Below are 19,722 nucleotides of genomic sequence, written 5' to 3' on the forward strand. Positions count from 1 at the left end.
TCAAGGCTTAGATATGGTCAATTACATCCTCCAACCCCATTGAAGGCGCGCACACACACACACACACACAAGCTGCTAAATGGTCATACCAGTAGAACACAGATCTTTGACCCATTGGGATCATACCAATGGTAGATTGTTTGGGGTTACCTGTAACTTGTTAACATGTATGACCTTAAATTCACGGGAATCCTAGGCTACACCTTTGTATCATCCCTGTAGATGTCAAGGCCATAAATTAGTGCCACAAATGCACTGAGTTCCATACCAATCACTCTCTCTAAGGGTAATAACAGGCATAGTTCATAAGGCACCCAGCCTTGTCTCATAATTGCCAGGTTGATCATTTTTAGTATGATTTAACCATTCCCAACATAGAGGAGCCTTTAAATTTAAATGACCATAGCCTGGTGTTAACCATGTAGATCCTCCCCATAATTGTAGGAGTTTTCCTTTTAATAGATAAGAAGTTAATTTTTTATTGAGACTTAGCTCATCACTCCGATTGAGTTTAAATGACCCTAAGAGAAAACTTGAATCTATGGCCAGCCTCAGAGCAGGTATTTTTAATTGGCCAGGTGAGAGGATGCCATCTAGAATTATTATGAATAGATAGAACAGGACTGAACACTCATCTAAAACAAATTTCCTAAGGGGTATCCAATCAGAGCCCTAAGAACAGAAATCCACCAAGGTAACCCAGAAGTAATAGGCACAGGTAATTGGCCACAACCCAACAATTGGATTGAGTTTTAAAGTTTACTGTGTTCATTTCCCTGAAGTTGTTGCTAAATGCCTAAGGAAAAGATGATGGTCTCTCCAACTTCAGTTCCATGGGTATATCTTAGTCTAAATATTGTAGTCTATGGCGAATACTTTCTGAAAATGGGGATTAGGGAGTTCAGAAATCAATACTATTTTTTGTAAAAGCCGTACAGTATGCATACTTTGAAGGAGATAGCAGGATGGTAATAAATACTTGCCCTTGTCAGGGGGCAAGTGTATGCCACCTTTTTTAACAAAAGGTGAATTAGGATCTTAGAACCTTGTGGTTCAGGTAAGTTCAAACTGAAGAAATACAAACATCTCACCTGGATAAAGAAGAGCAGAAAAAGAAGCCAAAAATATATATTAACTAACACCCTCCCAGATGGGATAATTGAGATTTTGTTGCTTAATCAGAAACTAGGGAATAGCAGTGAAGGTCCCACAGCCTGAGGTTTTAGTTCATAATGAAATGGGTGGTTAGTCAGTAGTTGTGAAATACACTCAGATGTAACCCCTTTACATGAGCTCCTACTGTAGATACTCACTTTTCTTTATTTAATAAGTTGGCAGATGTATAAAGATGACTCTGCTCTTTGGTAAAGCTGTATATATTGGGTTGGCCAAAAGGTTTAATCAAATTTATGGAATTGTGGACACAGCAGAGGAACGAGAGCATGGGAGGAATTGGGAGAGTAGCATTGGCATATACACTATCGTGTGAAAGAGCTAGTGGGAAGCTTCTGTACAACACGGGGGTGTAGCCTGGCTCTCTGTGATGACCTAGAGGGATGGGATGAAGGGGAGAGGAGCGATGCTCAAGAAGGCGGGGATAAATATATATTATGACTGATTTGCGTTGTTGTACGGCAGAAACCAACACAATATGGTAAAGCAACTTTCAAAAAAAGATGTTATGGAAAAAACCCCATATGAACTTCTTGGTCAACCCAGAATATATATACATTGATATTTTGAGTCATGCTGTATACTAGGCTATTGTCCCAATTAAAATTGTAATTAGAAGAAAGAAAAGTATCGGGCTTATTTTTTTTTATATGTTATAAAATTGACTTCTGAATCCTTTTAAAAACATACACTGTCTTAAGTTTCTTTGTTTTGGCAAATCTAACTTTTTTGACTTTGTGTTGATAGACATAAAACTGATGTAGAAGACCTCTACACTGTTAAATTTTCATATGTCAAATCAGAATATTTTTGGCCACAGGTAACAAATTCTCAACTGGCTTAAACAATAAGGAATAAATCATTACACATGACAAAAAGCCCTGAATTTGTTAATTCTTTGCCTCCATTACATCATTCAAGACCCCAAATCTCTTCATCTTTCTACTCTGCCAGCCTCATCTCCTAGTCCCTCATAGTTTCCATTGGCTGCAGCAACTCTGAGGTGTTATGTTCTTAAAATCATTTGTTGTTGTTTAGTCGCTAAGTCATGTCCGACTCTTTGCAACCCCATGGACTGTAGCCCACCAGGCTATACATAACCAGAGGCAAAGTATTTTCTTAGGGTCTTCCATCAGATTTTCCTTCACATCTCTTTGTTCACACTGGATCACATGCCCAGAGCAATTAAGACAAGAGGATATGTCCACCATGATTCATTTAGAGCAATAAAGACCTTAGCCTGAGTCAGATAAGTGGTGGCTGGACAGGGAGAAGATGCATATTTGAGCAAAGTTAGAGTGGTTTTACAAGGAAGAATGGGAGAATGCCAGTGAGACATACACAAGAAAATTTGACACATAGAGATCCCTTAAGCTAAAACTAAGAACCCTTTTTGTAGGATCTTTGAATTCTGTGCTGGTGTCAATGTAGCCCCAGAAGCTGTATTCTCTGTTCACGTGCATTCATTTTGTTCTGCATAGAAACCTGGTCAGGACTAACTGGTGACTGGGATCCAGTACAATCTTAAGAAACCAACTACACAGCACAATAGGAGCAAGGGAGAGCGAAGACCATCAGAGGTTAACAGAGCCTTCAGGAAATGGGGGCAGAGATGTAAATCTCCAAAGAAGACCAGGTTTGAGCAAGGTGTGACATGTCCTGGCTGAGGAAGGTCTGAGGTCTTAGGGAGGTCAGGTTGAGGAAGATATGACGGCCCGACACTTTGAGAAATGCAGAGTGGGTGCAGGAAGTGTTCCAGCTCGCCCAGCCCAGTACCTGGAAAACAAGGCAGCAGGTGGGCCCGGAGCCAGCTGACTGGATTCAGTGTGGGCTCTCATTCCGGGTCTCCACTAGCTCCTCTTGGTTCTTAGGTACGCTTGGCAGTGGGGTTGATGGAGCATGGAGTTAAATGGATGCTCATTTGGAAAGTTGTAATGAAGCTCAGGCAAGGCAGGAATTTATATAAATGGAATGTTAAAATTTGATTTTGTTAACGTAATGGTACGCCCTTACCTTTTATGGTGAGAAAGTATAAGAAGCAGCCATATAATTCCTACATTGAATATAAAACTGTTGTCTGTTCTATTCTTCAGTTTCCCCCAGGTCTTCACGTGACTTTTTCCTTTAGCTCTTCTCCTCTGATACCTTTTCCCTGAGCCCTCACCCTTGACTCTTAACTGCTCCCCCTTCCTTATTTTTCTTCATAGCTCTTATTGCTGCTGGAAAGTTTATTTACTATTTATTGTCTTTCTCCTCCAGTAGAAGTAGGCTTCATAAAGATGGGAACTTTACTTTCATTTTCATGGTATATATTATCTCCAGTGCTGAAGTCATACTTGGAACGTTTTAGGCACTCAATTAAGATTTGCTGAATGAATGAGTGAAATCCCTCTTGGTATTCTTCCTAAAGAAGGAAATAGGTGTACCTTCTTTTATTGACTAATGGGAACTATGTTTTCTGTTTCCCTTTTTGCCTTAGCTGTTAGAATTGCTAAGCTAAATTTGGGGTTCATTTGCAATAACCATTCTTAGCATGGAATATCAGTACTTCCTCACTATAGAGTTTTTAAAAAATATCCATTTGTTTCAGTATTATTTATTGAAAGTTGCCTCAAATCCCATAGGGAAGTAAATGAGGGTTGAAGAATAATAAATGAACTGCCTGACTGACTGAAGGGAGACAGGGAGAAGTCAAAAAAGAACACCAGGCTTTTGAGTCTGGATGAATAAGAATACTGGAGCTGTTGTTAATGGAAATTGGAACCGGATTAAAACATTACTCATAAAAGTATCTTTCTCTGTCACCATTTTGGGGACATCTCACTTCAGTGTTGTTGCTTGGTCAGTATTTTTCCTTTTCCTCAGTATGCTTTGAATACCATGAGAGGAGGGACTCTACCTGACAAATAGTACCTTTTCTTTACTACTTATTTTTTAATCCATTTTTAAATTGAAATATAACTAATTTACAGCACTGTGTTTTCCACTTATTATTTTTTTAATTGAGGTATATAGTTGCTTTACAGTTTACCTCTTATTTTTAACTTTAAATCCCTACATTAATAAATAATAACTAGTTTGTCATCTGCTCTTACCTTTTCAACCTGCAATTTCCCCTCCTTATGGATTCCAGACTTCTGTCATTTCTCAGTGACTTCCTTCCCAACAGAGATCTTCATTCCTTTAACCACTGTAGCCTCCCACTCCAGGGCTCATGAATAGATGCTTTTTCTTCCCTTCCTGCTCTCCTGAATCTCATTCCCCCGATGGCTAAGCCAGAGGTGACTCATCACCTCATAGACTTCCAACTGGAAGGGGCCAGAGAGACCGTCTCGTCTAATTGACTCATCTCCAGTTGGTCTGAGGAGGTGAAGGGATTTGCCCTAAGTCACACTGCTAGTTGGCTTCAGGGAAGAAATTAGAACACAGAGCGACTCCCCCAGCAGTCCAGTGGTTAAGGCTCCATGTTTCTACTACAAGGAGGTACCTATTCGATCCCTGGTTGGGTGAACAAACATCCTGCATGCTGAGTGGTGCTGTGAAAAAATAAAAATTAAGCAAAATTAAAATGTAGAGCTCTTAACTCTAGAGACACATCTCACTGCAGAAGAAGCAAGCTCCTTTCTGACTCCAGAAAAGGACAGTGTTATACCAAAAGTAGAGAAATATGTTTTTCTTTTAGTTGGAAGTATCTTAAATGCATTGTATCATAGGAGTTAAGTGTAAGACTACCTACATTTGATCTTGGTTGTTTTGGACAAGTTATCTAACCTTTCTATTTCAGTATATCCTTTTTCTCTTCTTCCTATGCATTTGTATACTTAATATACATATTTAAATCTGTAGATGTGGTTTGTTAATTTTGAGAGAAGTTACATGTGTGCATTTTTATGTACATACATGGAATGATACTGGTTCTGTTAGTTTCTTTCACTTAATACCGTCTTAAAATATTTCTTTAGTAGTTTTTCCTCTTTCTTTTTTTGACCAAGAGGCCTGTGGAATGAAACTCAAGCCCCCTGTGGTGGAAGCACAGAGTCTTAACCACTGGATCGCCAGGACAGTCCCAGGGATACCTTTCCAGTTCTGTCTTGTTCCTTTTAATGACCATGTAGTATTCCACAATATGTATAGTTACTTAACCACTTTCACACTAATTCATTTTAATTTATATCTTCTCATTTTTCATGATTACAGCTCTACAGAGAAGCCTTTATGCAAATTGTTGTGCATAACATGTGCCTGCATTCACTAGGCCTGGTATTCAGAAATATAAATACTAGGTCTTAGTAGGCACAGAGTCCCCTCTTTCCTGTTCTGAAAACAGGGTATGACTAAGTCATCACTGGTTCAATTTCTGCATCTTATGTTGATGTTACTGGGCAGGGGGGTGAGTCTCATGCTGCATGTATTATATTAGGAACTGGGAGCATTTTAGAGAAATTACCCCTCATCTTTTTCTTACATTGTAAGGAAAGTACATTGTGTTCCTGTCTTTGAGGGAAAGCAAAAAATAAACTTTCTCTTCTTCCCCCTTCCAAGTGACTAAAATTAGTGAAATTATACTAAGCAACCTCTGCTTGACTCTATGACGGCATTAACCACACAGGACTATAATTGTTGGTACTTATCTGTTTATACCCACCCCCTAAACTTTGGGCTTTTTAAAGGGTAAAGATTATGTTTTATCAATTTTTGTATCCCTGGAACATGAGCATAATACCAGCACATAATTATATTTAGTTGAAGAAATGAGTGAATTCAAGTCAACATTGGCATTTGTTGAGTATCTAGGATGTGCAAAGATTACTAAGAACTGATAACAACAGAGATGAAGCAGTCAAAGTTCTCCTTCAAGGAATTTAAAGTCTAATGTGAGAAATAGATATAGGCTGAAAACATCTAGGAATCAAGGTGTTAGTAACAAATGTGATTTAAACCAAAGTATTGTGGGGTTTCCAAGGAGGCCTAATTAAGGCTAATAGAATATTAAGGAAGGTTTTCACAAAGGAAGTAGAATTTGAGGCATTTGAGCTGGGCCTGGAGCTTCCCTGATGGCTCAGATGGTAAAGAGTCCGCCTTACTCTTTGGGCTTCCCTGGTGGCTCAGACAGACGGTAAAGAATCTGCCCGCAATGAGGAAAACCTGGGTTCAATCCTTGGCTTGGGAAGATCCCCTGGAGAAGGGAATGGCTACCCAGTCCAGTATTGTTGCCTGGAGAATTCCATGGACAGAGGAGGTTGGTGGGCTACAGTCCATGAGGTCTCAAAGAGTCGGACATGACTGAGCGACTAAGCACAGGACAGCACAGAGCTGGGCCTGATAGAGTAGGTTGTTGATTTTTCTGTGTAATTATCATTTTGGTGACTTTAAACATATGTTTCAGAAACCATTGTCACTGTTTAGATGTCATGTAACCTTCAGTTCAGTTCAGTCGCTCAGTCGTGTCCGACTCTTTGCGACTCCATGAATCGAAGCACGCCAGGCTTCCCTGACCATCACCAACTCCCAGAGTTCACTCAAACTCACATCCATCGAGTCAGTGATGCCATCCAGCCATCTCATCCTCTGTCGTCTTCTCCTCCTGCCCCCAATTCCTCCCAGCATCAGAGTCTTTTCCAATGAGTCAACTCTTCACATGAGGTGGCCAAAATACTGCAGTTTCAGCTTCAGCATCATTCCCTCCAAATAAATCCCAGGGCTGATCTCCTTCAGAATGGACTGGTTGGATCTCCTTGCAGTCCAAGGGACTCTCAAGAGTCTTCTCTAACACCACAGTTCAAAAGCATCAATTCTTCAATGCTCAGCTTTCTTCACAGTCCAACTCTCACATCCATACATGACCACTGAAAAAACCATAGCCTTGACTAGACGGACTTCTGTTGGCAAAGTGATGTCTCTGCTTTTGAATATGCTATCTATGTTGGTCATAACTTTCCTTCCAAGGAGTAAGTGTCTTTTAATTTCATGGCTGCAGTCACCATCTGCAGTGATTTTGGAGCTACAAATAGGCTGGAAGTGAAGTGTTAAACTTGGGTTCTGGGACTAGGGCCTCAAAGCCAAGATCAAGCCAAAACAGCTTTAGTTCTCAGCATGTCCATGGAGGAAGAAGTTGTTTCTGTTTTGTTTTTAAAGTCAATTTAGAGTGCTTTAGCATTCTATTTCTCCTCTCTTTAAAAATGAAACACAAATTTTTCTTCCTTTGTTTTGGCTGCATGGCATGTGGGATCTTAGTTCCTGAATAGGGATCGAACTCACACCTCCTGCATTGGAACCGCAGAGTCTCAACCACTGGACCACCAGGGAAGTCCCCCCCAAACTTTTCCTGACTCTATTTCCTTGACCAGCTATCACCCCATTTTTTTGATCTGCTTTGCAGAAAAACTCCTTAAATGATCTACTTTTTTCTTTTTCTATCTTAAACCCACTTCTGTCATGTGCTCACCCCTACCAGTCCATCAGAACTGTTCTTGTCAAGGTCAACAGTGACCTCATTGTTGCTCAATCTCATCGTCAGTTTTTAGTCTTCTTTTACCTTACTTAGCAGCAGTTAATGCAGACCATTCTTTATTCTCTGATAGACTTTCTTCTCTAAATTTCTAGGATACCATGCTAATTTTCCTCCTACGTGGCTGGTTATTTCTTTTCAGTCTCCTTTGCTGGTTCTTCTCTTCCCAGACTCATCCCAGACTTAAGGTTGAAGGAAGCATACAGATTTGGTCCTTGGTCTACTTGCCTTCCTTACCTAAACTCACTTCCTTGATTATATATCTAGTTTCAAGGTTTTAAGTATCATCTACATTCCCTTGACTCAAAAATGCGTATCTTCAACCTAGACTTCTCTTTTCTGAACACTTTGTATATCTTCTACTTGCTCAACATATTAAAACTGAATTCTGACTTTTTCTTCTGCCCCAAACTTGATTTCCTTGGAGCCTTTCCCATCTTAGTTGGTAGTAACTTCATCCTACCACGCAAAAGCAAAAATCCTAGGAGTCATCGTTGGAGTCATCTGAAAGTCATGTTGGTACAGTCTTTAGAAAATATGCAGAATCTTTCTCACCCCCTCTACTCAAGTTACCATTCTCTGTCAAGCAGCTTCCTGATTTGTACCCTGTTTCCACAAGACATACATACTCACATACACTAGGGTGTGTTCTTAGCACTGCAGCCAGAGTGATCTTTTTGCTTAAAATCCTCCAAAGGCCTCATTTTACTCTGAAAAAGTCCAAGTCCTTACAGAGGTCTATAAAGCCTTGCAAGATCTGCACCACCACCCGCCCTTGTCATCTCCCCTCTAGCCTCCTCTTGGGCTTTCTCTTTTTTAAAAAAATTATTTAATTTATTTATTTGGCTGGTTGCAGCGTGCAGAATCTAGTTTCCTAACCAGGTCCCGTGCATTAGGAGTGCACAGTCTTAGCCAGGATTTCCAGGGAAGTCCCATCTTGGGCCTTCTTGATGCTCCTCCACAGGGTTTTTACCCTGGCTGTTCCCTCTTCCTGATGTGCTTCTCCCCACCATATCCACATAGGGACAGCCTCACCTTCTAGCCTTTGACTAAATGTCTCAACCATCTCAATGAAGAAGTCTGGGACTTCCCTGGTGGTCCAGTAGTTAAGACTTTGAGCTTCTGCCACAGGAGGCAGAGGTTCAATCCTTGCTTGGGGAACTAAGATCCTGTGTGCCAAAAAATAATAATAATAAAATAAAAACAAATCTGCCACCATCCTCATTCCTTCTGATATATTTACCCTGCTTTTCTCCTGCTGCCCCTCATGGCATTTATTACCTTCTAACCTACTGTATAGTTTACTGCAATGGAAGCTCCAAGAGGGCAAGGCTCTTTGTTTCTTTTGTTCACAGGTGTATCCCAAGTATTAGCAACTGTGCTTAGCACATAGTAGGTCTCTCAATAAATAAGTTGTCGAGCTTTCCTTGACAAGGATCCAAAATGCCTTGATTGTCTTTCACTCACTTTGCTTGAGTAGGTAGGGTGATAGTGTAGGAAAAGTACTAGGCTGATGACCAGGGTCTAGCCTAGGACCAAACTTGCTATTTGTGTGACTGTGAGAGTTGTATTGAATTTGTGAAAGTTTACTAAGCTATATACTTATGATATATATTTTTTTATTTCATATATATATATAAATTGCTTTTTCACAAAATAATTCATCATGCATGTTTTCCCTAACATTATTCTTCCAGATATGATTTTTTAATGGTTATACAAGTAATTTGAAAAGCATAAAACACCATACACTGTTCAATGGTGACATATTATTCCTTCTTTAAGAAGTTGAAAGTTTGTTTTAAAAGACTGTGATTTCTTCTCTTTTGCTACAGGGGACATGGTCTCAAAGTACCGAGAACCTTTAATCCACACCTTCCTCAGAGGAGCAAGAGATCCGGATAGTGCTCACAGAGCCAGCAGCCTGTCCAACCTTGGAGAGCTGTGCCAGAGGCTGGACTTCATGCTGGGCTCCGTGGTTCATGAGGTATTGCAGATTGATTCCTTTCTCTATAGCTTGTTTTTACTTGGACCTATAATGTAGCTTGGCCCTGGGAGTTAGGAGACCTGTGTTCTTTTTCTAGATCTAGAAAGTCATTTAACCACCCTCAGCCTTGATAGTCTCATATGTATGTTGAAAGTTGTATTAGTAAGAATTTTTTAATTGCAAGTGACAGGAAGTCATCTTAACCTCCTTTAAGCCATAAAAGGGGATATACTGTAAAGATTCCAAGGAAACAGAACAGAAGAAACTTTGAGGAAGGCCAAACAGAACTTTGCCCTAGATCTCTGGGCCATTTATGAGTGTCATCTCTGTTCACAGAAACGTCTCAGGCAAATACATATTCTAATTGGCCCCCACTGATTGGAGATATCCTGTGTTCAGGGAGACAGGGTCTTACTAGAAGAGACTAATTAAGTTCCATGTTTTGTTCACCACATTATACCCAGTGCCTAGTACCTAGTAGGTAAAGGATAAATGAGCAGCAAAAAATAATAGCCATACAGATATCAGCACTGGATGCTCGCTTCCCCAGTGTTTGGAGTTTAAAAGACTGGTGTTAGAGTTTCAGATTTGGTGAAAGGTACATCACACTGTTGTCTTCTATGAATATCTTTCTTTAGCCTCTTAAATTTTATCTTTGCCTTTGTGTTTACTTAGTCATCAGTATATTAACATGTATCTTGAACACCTACTATGTATTAGACATTCTGCTATTTGAGGATGATGGGCAAAAAGAAGACTAGTTAATATGTGACCAGGAGTCTTTTTACTACTAATGGGCTTCACCATCTTAAATCTTTTATGGAAGAAGATGGCTTATAAATTATAAATATGTAAATAGAATACAGTTTATATTACCTTTTTATTTATAAGAGACTAGATTTTTCTCATACGGAGCACATTACAAGAACAAAAACTTAGAAAATTTGTAATACTGGCTTCTTTCACATTACTCGGTGTCCTAGGACTGACCATGTTGAACATCAAATCTTAAGAAGTACCTACTGAGAAGGAATTTTCTTCAGTGTCTGGTTATGTCTTATCAACAGGTGGCAAAACACACTCGTGGATGTTTACATACAGTTGAATTTATGGTATTTCCTGATTCCTCAGCTTATATGCTTTGTTGAATTGATTGTAAAGGCTCCTCTTATTGTTAAATTCCAACATAGGATTTTTAGGAAGTTATACATCAGTTGTTTCCTTTAACCCAAGAGGCATAGCCCTATGCCCAACTTTCTGTATTTGTTTGTTTGTTTGTTTGAAATCTAATTATTTATGTTTATTTTTTGGCTCTGCTGGGTCTTTGTTGCTGCATGCGGACTCTTCTCTAGTTGTCCTGAGCAGGGACTACTCTCTAGTGGCGGTGTGCGGGCTTGTTACAGTGGCTTTGCTTGTGGAGCATGGCCTCTAGGTGCACAGGTTTCAGTAGTTGTGGCTCACGGGCTTAGTTGCCACACAGGACATGGGATCTTCCCAGACCAGGGATCGAACTGACGTCCCCTGCATTGCCAGGTGGATTCTTAATTACTGGATCACCAGGTAACCCCCTTTGTATTTAAGATTTTAATAACTTAAAAACAATGATTTTTACCAACTTAAAATCTTTCAGTGTGCTAATACACATGAACCACTGGGCATTTGATTTTTACTTTTTTTAGATGGCACTTTGCACTCTCTTACTGTTTAGTCTATTAACTTGCAACAGTTAAGGACTTTGCAGGCCTGTTTTGTTATATTAGCTAAAGATTTCAGCCTGTTATAAATATTCTGGGTCCAGTATTGAAATGGCTCCCATTTTTTTCCCTCCGTTTATTTGATCTGATCATGTGACTCAACCCAAACTGAACCATAAACCATGAACTGAAAAAAACTCCTGGACCATGATCTGAACCAAACCCAAATACTATTATTCCTAATAACAGAGATAGAGTTCACATACTGTACATAATTCACCTACTTAAAGAGTACAACTCAATGGTTTTTAGTATCTTCAGAGTTGAGGGAGCATCCCCCAATTTTGTTGAACATAGCCATGAGCTGAATAGGTACTTCCCGGTAGTTCACACAGTAAAGAATCTGCCTGCAAAGCAGGAGAACCAGGTTTGATCGCTGGGTAGGGAAGATCTTCTGGAGCGGGGCATGGCAACCCACTCCGTGGGGAATGGAGTATTTCCATTTTTGCTTGGAGAATCCCATGAACAGAGGAGCCCACAGGAGCCTGGTGGGCTACAGTCCATGGAGTTGCAAAGAGTTAGACACAACTGAATGACTAACAATACAATATATGACCTGAAGAAAAATGTCATCCAGATCTCCAAGTGAATCAGTTCAGATTTGACCATATCCCATACATTTTCTAAAACCAATGAACTCAAACTATGCTTGACATCATGATCTTCTCTGAACCCAGAAACTGAGACCATTCATCTTTCCTTTCTTCTCTTAAGGAAACTGTAACATGCTGATAGCATATGAATTCCTGTTGAAAGTGTTAGAGAAATTTCTTGGTTTGGTTAATTAGAAAGATTGTGCCAAAGCAGGTTTTGCGACATTTAAGAAGTGTCAAAAAAAAAAAAAGAAGTGTCATCTCTCTGGAGACCCACCTGACCTGTTGGAAGAGAACCAAATTTCCAAGCATACTTGGGGATGGGAATGAATGAGGCCCACTCTACCACCCACTTACCTGTGTGTTCACTTGGTCAGATGACTTAGATTCTGAACTTGGTTTCCTGACCTAGAAAATGGGATTAAAATATCTATAATGCAGGATTGTTACAAGGATCTAGGATAATATATATGCCTAGATACAGTATACAGTGATTCATTCAACAATTGCTATTGAGAGCCAAACAGCATACATGCTAAACAGCATTATGGATATGTATCATTCTTCGAAATAGACATTGACTCCCATCATCTTGGATGGGATGTTCTAGTGAGAGGAGACAGACAATAAATAATATACTTGTTAAAATATATAGTATGTTATGGACTTCCTTGGTGGTCCAGTGGTTAAGAATTCCCCTTTCAATGCAGGGGACACACTTTCAATCCCTGATCGGAGAACTAAGACCCCATGTGCTGCAGGTCTTAGCTGAGCCAGCGTGCCACAACGAAGAGCCCATGCACTGCAGCTAAGACCCGACACAGCCTACGTAAATAAATAAGAGAGATTAAATTCATTGCCAAGGTCATGCCAGGCTGGGATTTGAATGCAGGCAGTTGGTTCCTGAACCTGTGCTCTTAACGACTCCTCTGTATTGTCTCTCGATGAATGTTTTCATTTTGTTTATAAGATTGCTTTTGTGCCCTTGAAAAAGAAGGAGAGTTGCCATATGAGAAAAGCTCCTGACAGGAAGGGTCATGCAGTTTTGTTTTAACAGCACTTGCTTTTGGCAATGAAACTTCAGAAGACAATGTATTCCCTCTGATTTGAAAAACCAGGTGTTTCCATCCCACATAATTCCTGTCTCTTCTTTTTAGATGCTCTTTCTTATGTAGTACCCCACGCTTGCTGTGTCATCAGTGCCAAACCAGCTGCCTTGGTGGACTGCAAGTTTGAACATGATTGGACACCTGACAGTCTTAGTATTTCAGCTACTGAGTCCTTCTGTAGTCAGGCTACTCTTGTTCATTCACATCAAATAAGTGGGAGATTTGGCCTGGGTTTTTTTGTAGTTGTTCATTCATTTGTTTTTCATTTGAAAAATACTTCCTGAGCACTTCCTCTGTGCCAGTTATGAGACTGGAGCCAAGCCACATGCTTGGGATCCAGCTCTGAACAGAACGGAGTTTCTGTCCTCATGAAGCTGACATTCTAAAGAGGACGGTTGGGTGACAAACAAGCAAGTCAACAAATATGTACTGTGTCATATAGAGTAAGTGCTAAGGAGATGAGTCTAGTCAGGCAAGGGCATGGAGGGAGTTTGCTATTGTAGGTGAATCTGTGAACCAGGATGAATAGGGAAAGCTTCAGTGATGAGTGACCTAAGCACACATGAAGGACCAGGAGCAGGAGCAGATCCTGGCAGATACATGGGGAGAGGGCCTTCTGGGCTTTGGCTTTTACTGTGAGTGAGATGGGTAACCAGAGCAGAGGAATGAAATTATCTAACTTATTTTTTAAAAATTATTTATTTATTTTTGGCTGTGCTGAGTCTTCATTGCTGCATATGGACTTTCTCTAGTTGCGGTAAGCAGAGTCTGCTCTCCGTTGCAGTGCGCAGGCTTCTTATTGCAGTGACTTCTCTTGTTGTAGCCAGAGGCTCTAGAGTGTGGCTGTGGCACACAGGCTTCAGTTGCCTTGCAGCATGTCGGATCTTCCCAGCCAGGGATTGAGCCAGCCTCCCCTTCATTGGCAGACAGATTTTTATCTGCTGGACCACCAGGGAAGTCCTGTCTATTTTAAAAGTTTATTGTGTCTTCTTCTTCTACAGTTTTTTCACTGTCTCATGAAAGCTGTTGAAGTCTTTTGTGGTCTCAGAAATGCTTGACCCCAGCATGTACTAGTGGAGAAGGAGCTTTACCTCTGGGGAAATGTGTCTTTGGCTACAAACTGAAGGAATTCTTCTTCATGGGTGTTTGTCATGTGTCAGGTATATGAAAGGACACAAAGGAGCCAATCTCTTCCCCCAGGGAAATCTCAGTAAACTGTGGCACACAGGAATAAATAGACAGTGGAATAGAGTGATATCCCTTGACAAGCCCAAGGTCCTGAGGGAACACAGAGCTGGGACCCTCAGGTAGGCCTGTCGGGGCAGCAAGGAAGTCACATTGATCAAGCGTGAGGCAGGCAGAGGAAAGGGGAAGTGTAACCTGTTTTGATATAAAATTGAACAAACCAGCCTCCATTAGGCGCGTCTAACATGATCTGATCCAGGGGTCATAGCTATGGCTCTCAGGCTTCTGAACAAAGCTGTCTACCCTGTTGGGTAGTCCAGACTTGGGTACTGTCTGTGCCGTGACACTGCTTACAGGTAGGGAAGGAACATAAAAGGATATGAAAGGACCAGCCCTTTCACAGCCTCTACTGGGAATTCAGGTTTTTCCTCTCTGTTGATGTCAAGATTTAACCTGTCTGGAAACTATTATTATTTTTCCCCAATTTCTCCTTGTTCTTGTCAAGAACTGTGTTGCTTAAAACCAAATCTTGATAGTCTCTTTCATCTTTATCATTCTCCATGAAAAGTAAATATGATTTAAGCGAACTGCAGTGAGAGGCCCATCCTCAGAACAGCAGATAAGATATGCCCCAGGTGACAAGTGTAGGAGCAAACCACTTGTAAAGTGGTGCCCAGAATTCCGCAAACCCGGGCTTTGAAGGCTGATGCAGAGCTGTCACCTCTGATTCCAGTGAATGATGATTAGATTTGATGACCAGATTTGTCACCATCAGTGCTGTTTTCTCAATAACAGCTCGTGCACTGAGATGAGGGCTCGTGTGACTGTCCTGGGAAAACTCAGGGAAGCGAACAGAGCCACCGTGGTTCTGTTTCTCATCAGGTTAAGTGAGCAAGCAGAACATGGAATTAGAGGGATCCTGCCTGGCTGTTAAAGTTTTTTTTTTTTTTTTTTCAATTGCAAGATTATTTTTATTTATTTTTAATTAGAGAATAATTGCTTTACAATGTTTTGTTGGCTTCTGCCATACAACAACATGAATCAGCTGCATGTACCCATATGTCTCTTCCCTCTTGAGCCTCCCTCCCATGTTCACCTCCATCCCATCCATCCCTCTTGGTCATCACAGAGCACCAGGTTGAGATCCCTGTACTGTACAGTAGCTTCCTGTTAGCTGTTTTACATATGATAGTATATATATGTCAGTGCTACTCTCTCAGTTTGTCCCACCTTAAAGTTTCTTAGTTGACAGAAAGACAAATGATTTAGTATTGAACAGGTTAGCAGACTGACTGGATTTTAACAGAGGAAGTTTTGGGAAAGGGGAGGAAGGTGCTGTTGGAAAATTGAAATCATGCTTTCTTGATACCTGAACCCTGCCTACTTCTCTTCTGAAATTTTCCAAAGTTTATTTTTGGCCCTCTTGCCATTTGTTTTATCTTTATTTATATAGTTCTGGTTATGCTTGGTGTGCACCAGCTATTTGGGGAGTGATATTTTTCCATATTTCTGTTGGCTCCTATCAAGTGTCAAATTGGTTAAACTGACCTTTAGCATTTCCAAAGCAATCGTCGTTTTTCTCTCTGCACGGCTTTCAGAAGTGGAGATGATTTACATAGTTTAGCCAATAAAAAAAAAAAGCCTTCCATAGTTTGGTTTATTAGAATAGGTGCATTGGCCCTTAGGGCAGGTGACATGAAGATACCATGGAATGGGTTTCTGCCCTTTGGGAAGACTTAGAAGAGAAATACTATCCCAATTCATAAATTAGTAAAGACCTTACATCATCTGTCTGTTCTCCAAAGCTTTTAGGGGAGTGGAAGGCAGTGTTGAGTATGTCCTTGGGGCTGGAGGTGAGAGCGACCAGCCATGAGAGTGACTTGTTCAGACTGGCCAGATGGAAGAGAGCGGCCAGGCGTCTTCCCTGCTTGCAGTGTTTGACGAGGAGTCTGCCCCACTGGCCTGCCGAAGGACAGCGTTCTGAGTTGGTTATGGGAGCTTGACCTGAACAGAATAAGCTGTTTGTATCTTTTGATGGTATGTGCAAGACCAGATTAAAATTCTGATGCTTTAAAAAACATTTTGCACAACCAAACATTGTATACATGTAATGGGATTTGGTACTGTGATGAAGGTGTTGAGGAAGGTCCAGAAATACTTCTGGTCACAGACCTCTGCCTGCCTGTCCTGAGTGGCTGATTGCAGATGGACTTGGTACAGTCTAGTCATAAGTCATCAAGAGCAGGAGGCCATTACGGCTGATCTCAGCAAGGTGTGGAATAACTGGCTTCTCCCAGTTGCACCTTTAAGGTAGCACAGAGATTCAACGCTGGCCTTACAGCAGAAGCCCTTTTCCAGTCAAGATTCTTTTGCCTATCCTGACTGTGGAATAAATGCCTGACAGTCAGAGCTGATTCTACACTGAGCCTTGAGGCAGAAGCATTGGATCAGGCGGGGTTCCAGGCCAGGAGGCTTTTGTCCACCAAATGTAGAAATGTGGGCCAAAACTAAACCTTGAAGTAAGCAGGCAAAAGGCTTTGGAGAGTCTGTGTATTACATGGACCTGGGCTGGCTTTCATACTTCAGTTATCAGACTGAATAAGCTAAACTTTTATGTGTCAGGAAGGCCTCGGACCTAGCTCCAACTTGTTCTCTGATTTCAGCTCTTACCTCGTAAATACTAAGCCTGCAAGTGGAGGTACCTATTATACTGTTGCCTTTTTGGAGGTCACCCAAGGGACTCCTCCGAGGACTGAATTGCTTCTACCATTAATGCCGGAGGCATGGAAGCCACTGATGGCATTGGGTTGGGGTCCCAGGTCAAAAGCAGAAGCAGCTTGCTGAGTCTTATTGAGAAACAGTCCCCAAAGAGTTGAGTTTTTCTGGAATTTCCCTTCACTTGTAAGCGTCAGGCTTGTCTAATAGATGTACAACTTGATTAAATGCCAGTGTATCACAGATGCAATTATATTTAAGAACAAGCTACTTCTAATCCCTTTGCCATCGCTGATTAATTAGACACTTTGAACTATGCCCAACTGTTTGAAAGCTGTGAAAAATACAACCTGCATAGTTAAAATTTCTGCACAAGCTATTTCCTCATTTGTGCCTACGTGCTTTTTTTAAACCTTTTTAAAAAACCATTCTTTAAATGTAATATGTATTTATACATGTTCCCAAGCACACAATCTGGCTATTTTCTCTATCATGGTTAGCAATCCTTCCAGTTGGCCAAGATATACACTCACACAGTAAATCACATAACAAAGTATGTAAAAAACCAAGTGAATAATTTAGACTTACCTTCAGATTTTTGCTGTCATTGGTTACACTTCACAATGTTTGTTTTTTCCTTCTCGATCTTGCACAAATACCTCATAAAGGATCGTTGCTGCTGTTTCTAGTGGTATCTCTTTATGGAGGTTTTAGAATATTTTTGTGGTGCCTACCAGGAGCTGGGTGGGAGCAGGATAGCTGGTACAAGGTATAGAAAATTTTCGTTTTATGACGTATAATTATTACCATATATCTTGCACCATGTTTTGCAAAGAATTCCCAAGTCTTTTCTGTTATAGAACTGTCTTTTAAAGTAAATGAACGCTAAAAGACCCATTCCACAAGTGAAGATGCCCAGGCAGGGAGTCTCAGAAACTGATCCCTGGTGATTCCCATGGGCCATACACTGGACTTGTAGGATGGGGTATCTGGATGCACTAGAATATCAGTTTGAATATTTATGTATTTCTCTATCCCTGGACTGAAAATTTCATCAGTTGGCACATTGATCCTCTTGCCAGGCCTTGAACTCGAAAGCCTGCTTGGCTCAATCTTAAGGGGCCTCAAGTCCCTATACACCACCGTGTTTTAGGCCAGTTTTTCTTTCTTTGACTTGATGTCCCCAAAGTGGGGTAGGTAACAGTTCATCCCACTTTGGAGGAGATATTTACCTTTGACCATGCCTTTATTATATGCACGTATATTTCCTTCCCACTCCCTAATCTCCCTCCTGAATTCCAAACCAGATTTTGCCCCTTTCCAGAAAAGCCAGACTAAATCAAGGTCTCCACCACTAGATCTCTCCCTCTTCATGGAGAATGAGGAACCATCCCTGGCTAAGCCAGATTGTTTGCAATGAATGTGTAGAAAGTGGAACACAGTTGAAAGGCTTTAGGTAATTGTGCAACTCTGATTTTTATTGACTTCGTCTTCTCTCACCCTCCTAGGTAACAGCTTGTCTGATTGCTGTGGTGAAAACAGACCATGAAGTTCAAGTGCGGAGAGCTGCCATCCACGTGATTGTGCTGCTGCTTCGGGGACTCAGCCAGAAGGCCACTGAGGTAAGTCAGTCTCTTACCATTTGCAAATCCCCTCCCTCTTTGTTTTTTATCTGTTCATCAGTCTTCCTTTCACCAGGACAGGCCTGGAACTTTTTTCCTGGGTGAATTCATACAGATGAATCAGTCATCAGGGATTTTTACAGCAGGAAAATTCTGTTGTTTGCATCTTCAGTAAGAGTCTCTATTTTCTCTGTGTCACATTGGGCAAACTGCACACTAACCTCCAGAAAAACCAGGACACAAGTTTATAGGTTGAGGTCCTGGGCCTCAGCATTCCCTTCAGAGGGACAGGTTCCAGGGTGAGCTATGGACCACACCAAGCCTGGTTTTTATAGCGTGAACTTGAGTGATTTGTCTTCCTGACTCATTTCATTGTTCATATGGAATCACTAAAGGGCTTCATTTCAAATGTCTCCTTTCTAGCTGTGAGTGCAATCCATGAGATTTTAGTCATTGCATAAATTAAACTTTTATTCCTCCTCCAAGTGGGTTTGGCTGGATTTTCCCCAGTGTGTGGCCAGTCTAGGAAGAAAGTATATCTATTCACATGTGTGCTGAGAATGAATGGCCTCTAAATTAATTTTCTGCTTGATTTTATTGGAAACACATTCCCAGTTGACTTTATAAAGAGAGTGTGCATTAATAATTCACTTTTTGGCATCCACAATGCTTGTCTACGGCTGGCACATCAGTATTTAACCAAGTGTCAGTGAAGCCATTAGGAAAGTGTTTGTTAGACACTTGGCTTTGTTCATGCTAGAATTTTGCCAAATTGAGTTCCCGACACCATTTTCGTACAAGCATTAGTTATCCCCCAGTTATTTTATCTAGGACCTTGACTGGAGTGGGGGACAGAGAGATCGTAACTCGACATTTCAGATAATGGTTTTGGGTACTCACTGCTCTTGTTGAGAATCTGCTGTACAAAATGGAATTTTAAAAGTCAGTGTTTTTTTTTTTTTTTAACCCACTGTCAAAATCTACAAAACTCTTGACAAATATAGCATTGTTATGTAAGTTGTTAACAACAGAGGAAACTGGGTAAGGCGTATACAGGAATCTTCTTTATTGTCCTT

General features: G+C 40.8%; 1 protein-coding gene across 7 annotated transcripts in view; it reads left to right on the forward strand.

The window, feature by feature from the left end:
- The window catches only part of TANGO6 (transport and golgi organization 6 homolog), a 184,559-nt gene that overhangs the window by 136,455 nt on the left and 28,382 nt on the right, over nucleotides 1–19,722 (forward strand). For all 7 annotated transcript variants that reach the window (XM_086351439.1, XM_086351441.1, XM_086351442.1 and 4 more), the window contains 2 exons: nucleotides 9,517–9,668; nucleotides 18,533–18,646. In XM_086351439.1, coding sequence (XP_086207565.1) covers nucleotides 9,517–9,668; nucleotides 18,533–18,646 — 266 coding nt within the window. The remainder of the gene's footprint in view (nucleotides 1–9,516; nucleotides 9,669–18,532; nucleotides 18,647–19,722) is intronic.

The sequence above is a fragment of the Bos grunniens genome, chromosome 18, assembly GCF_055505025.1.
Source record: "Bos grunniens cultivar Pamir isolate PY7600 chromosome 18, Bosgru_T2T1.0, whole genome shotgun sequence".
Taxonomy (NCBI): domain Eukaryota; kingdom Metazoa; phylum Chordata; class Mammalia; order Artiodactyla; family Bovidae; genus Bos; species Bos grunniens.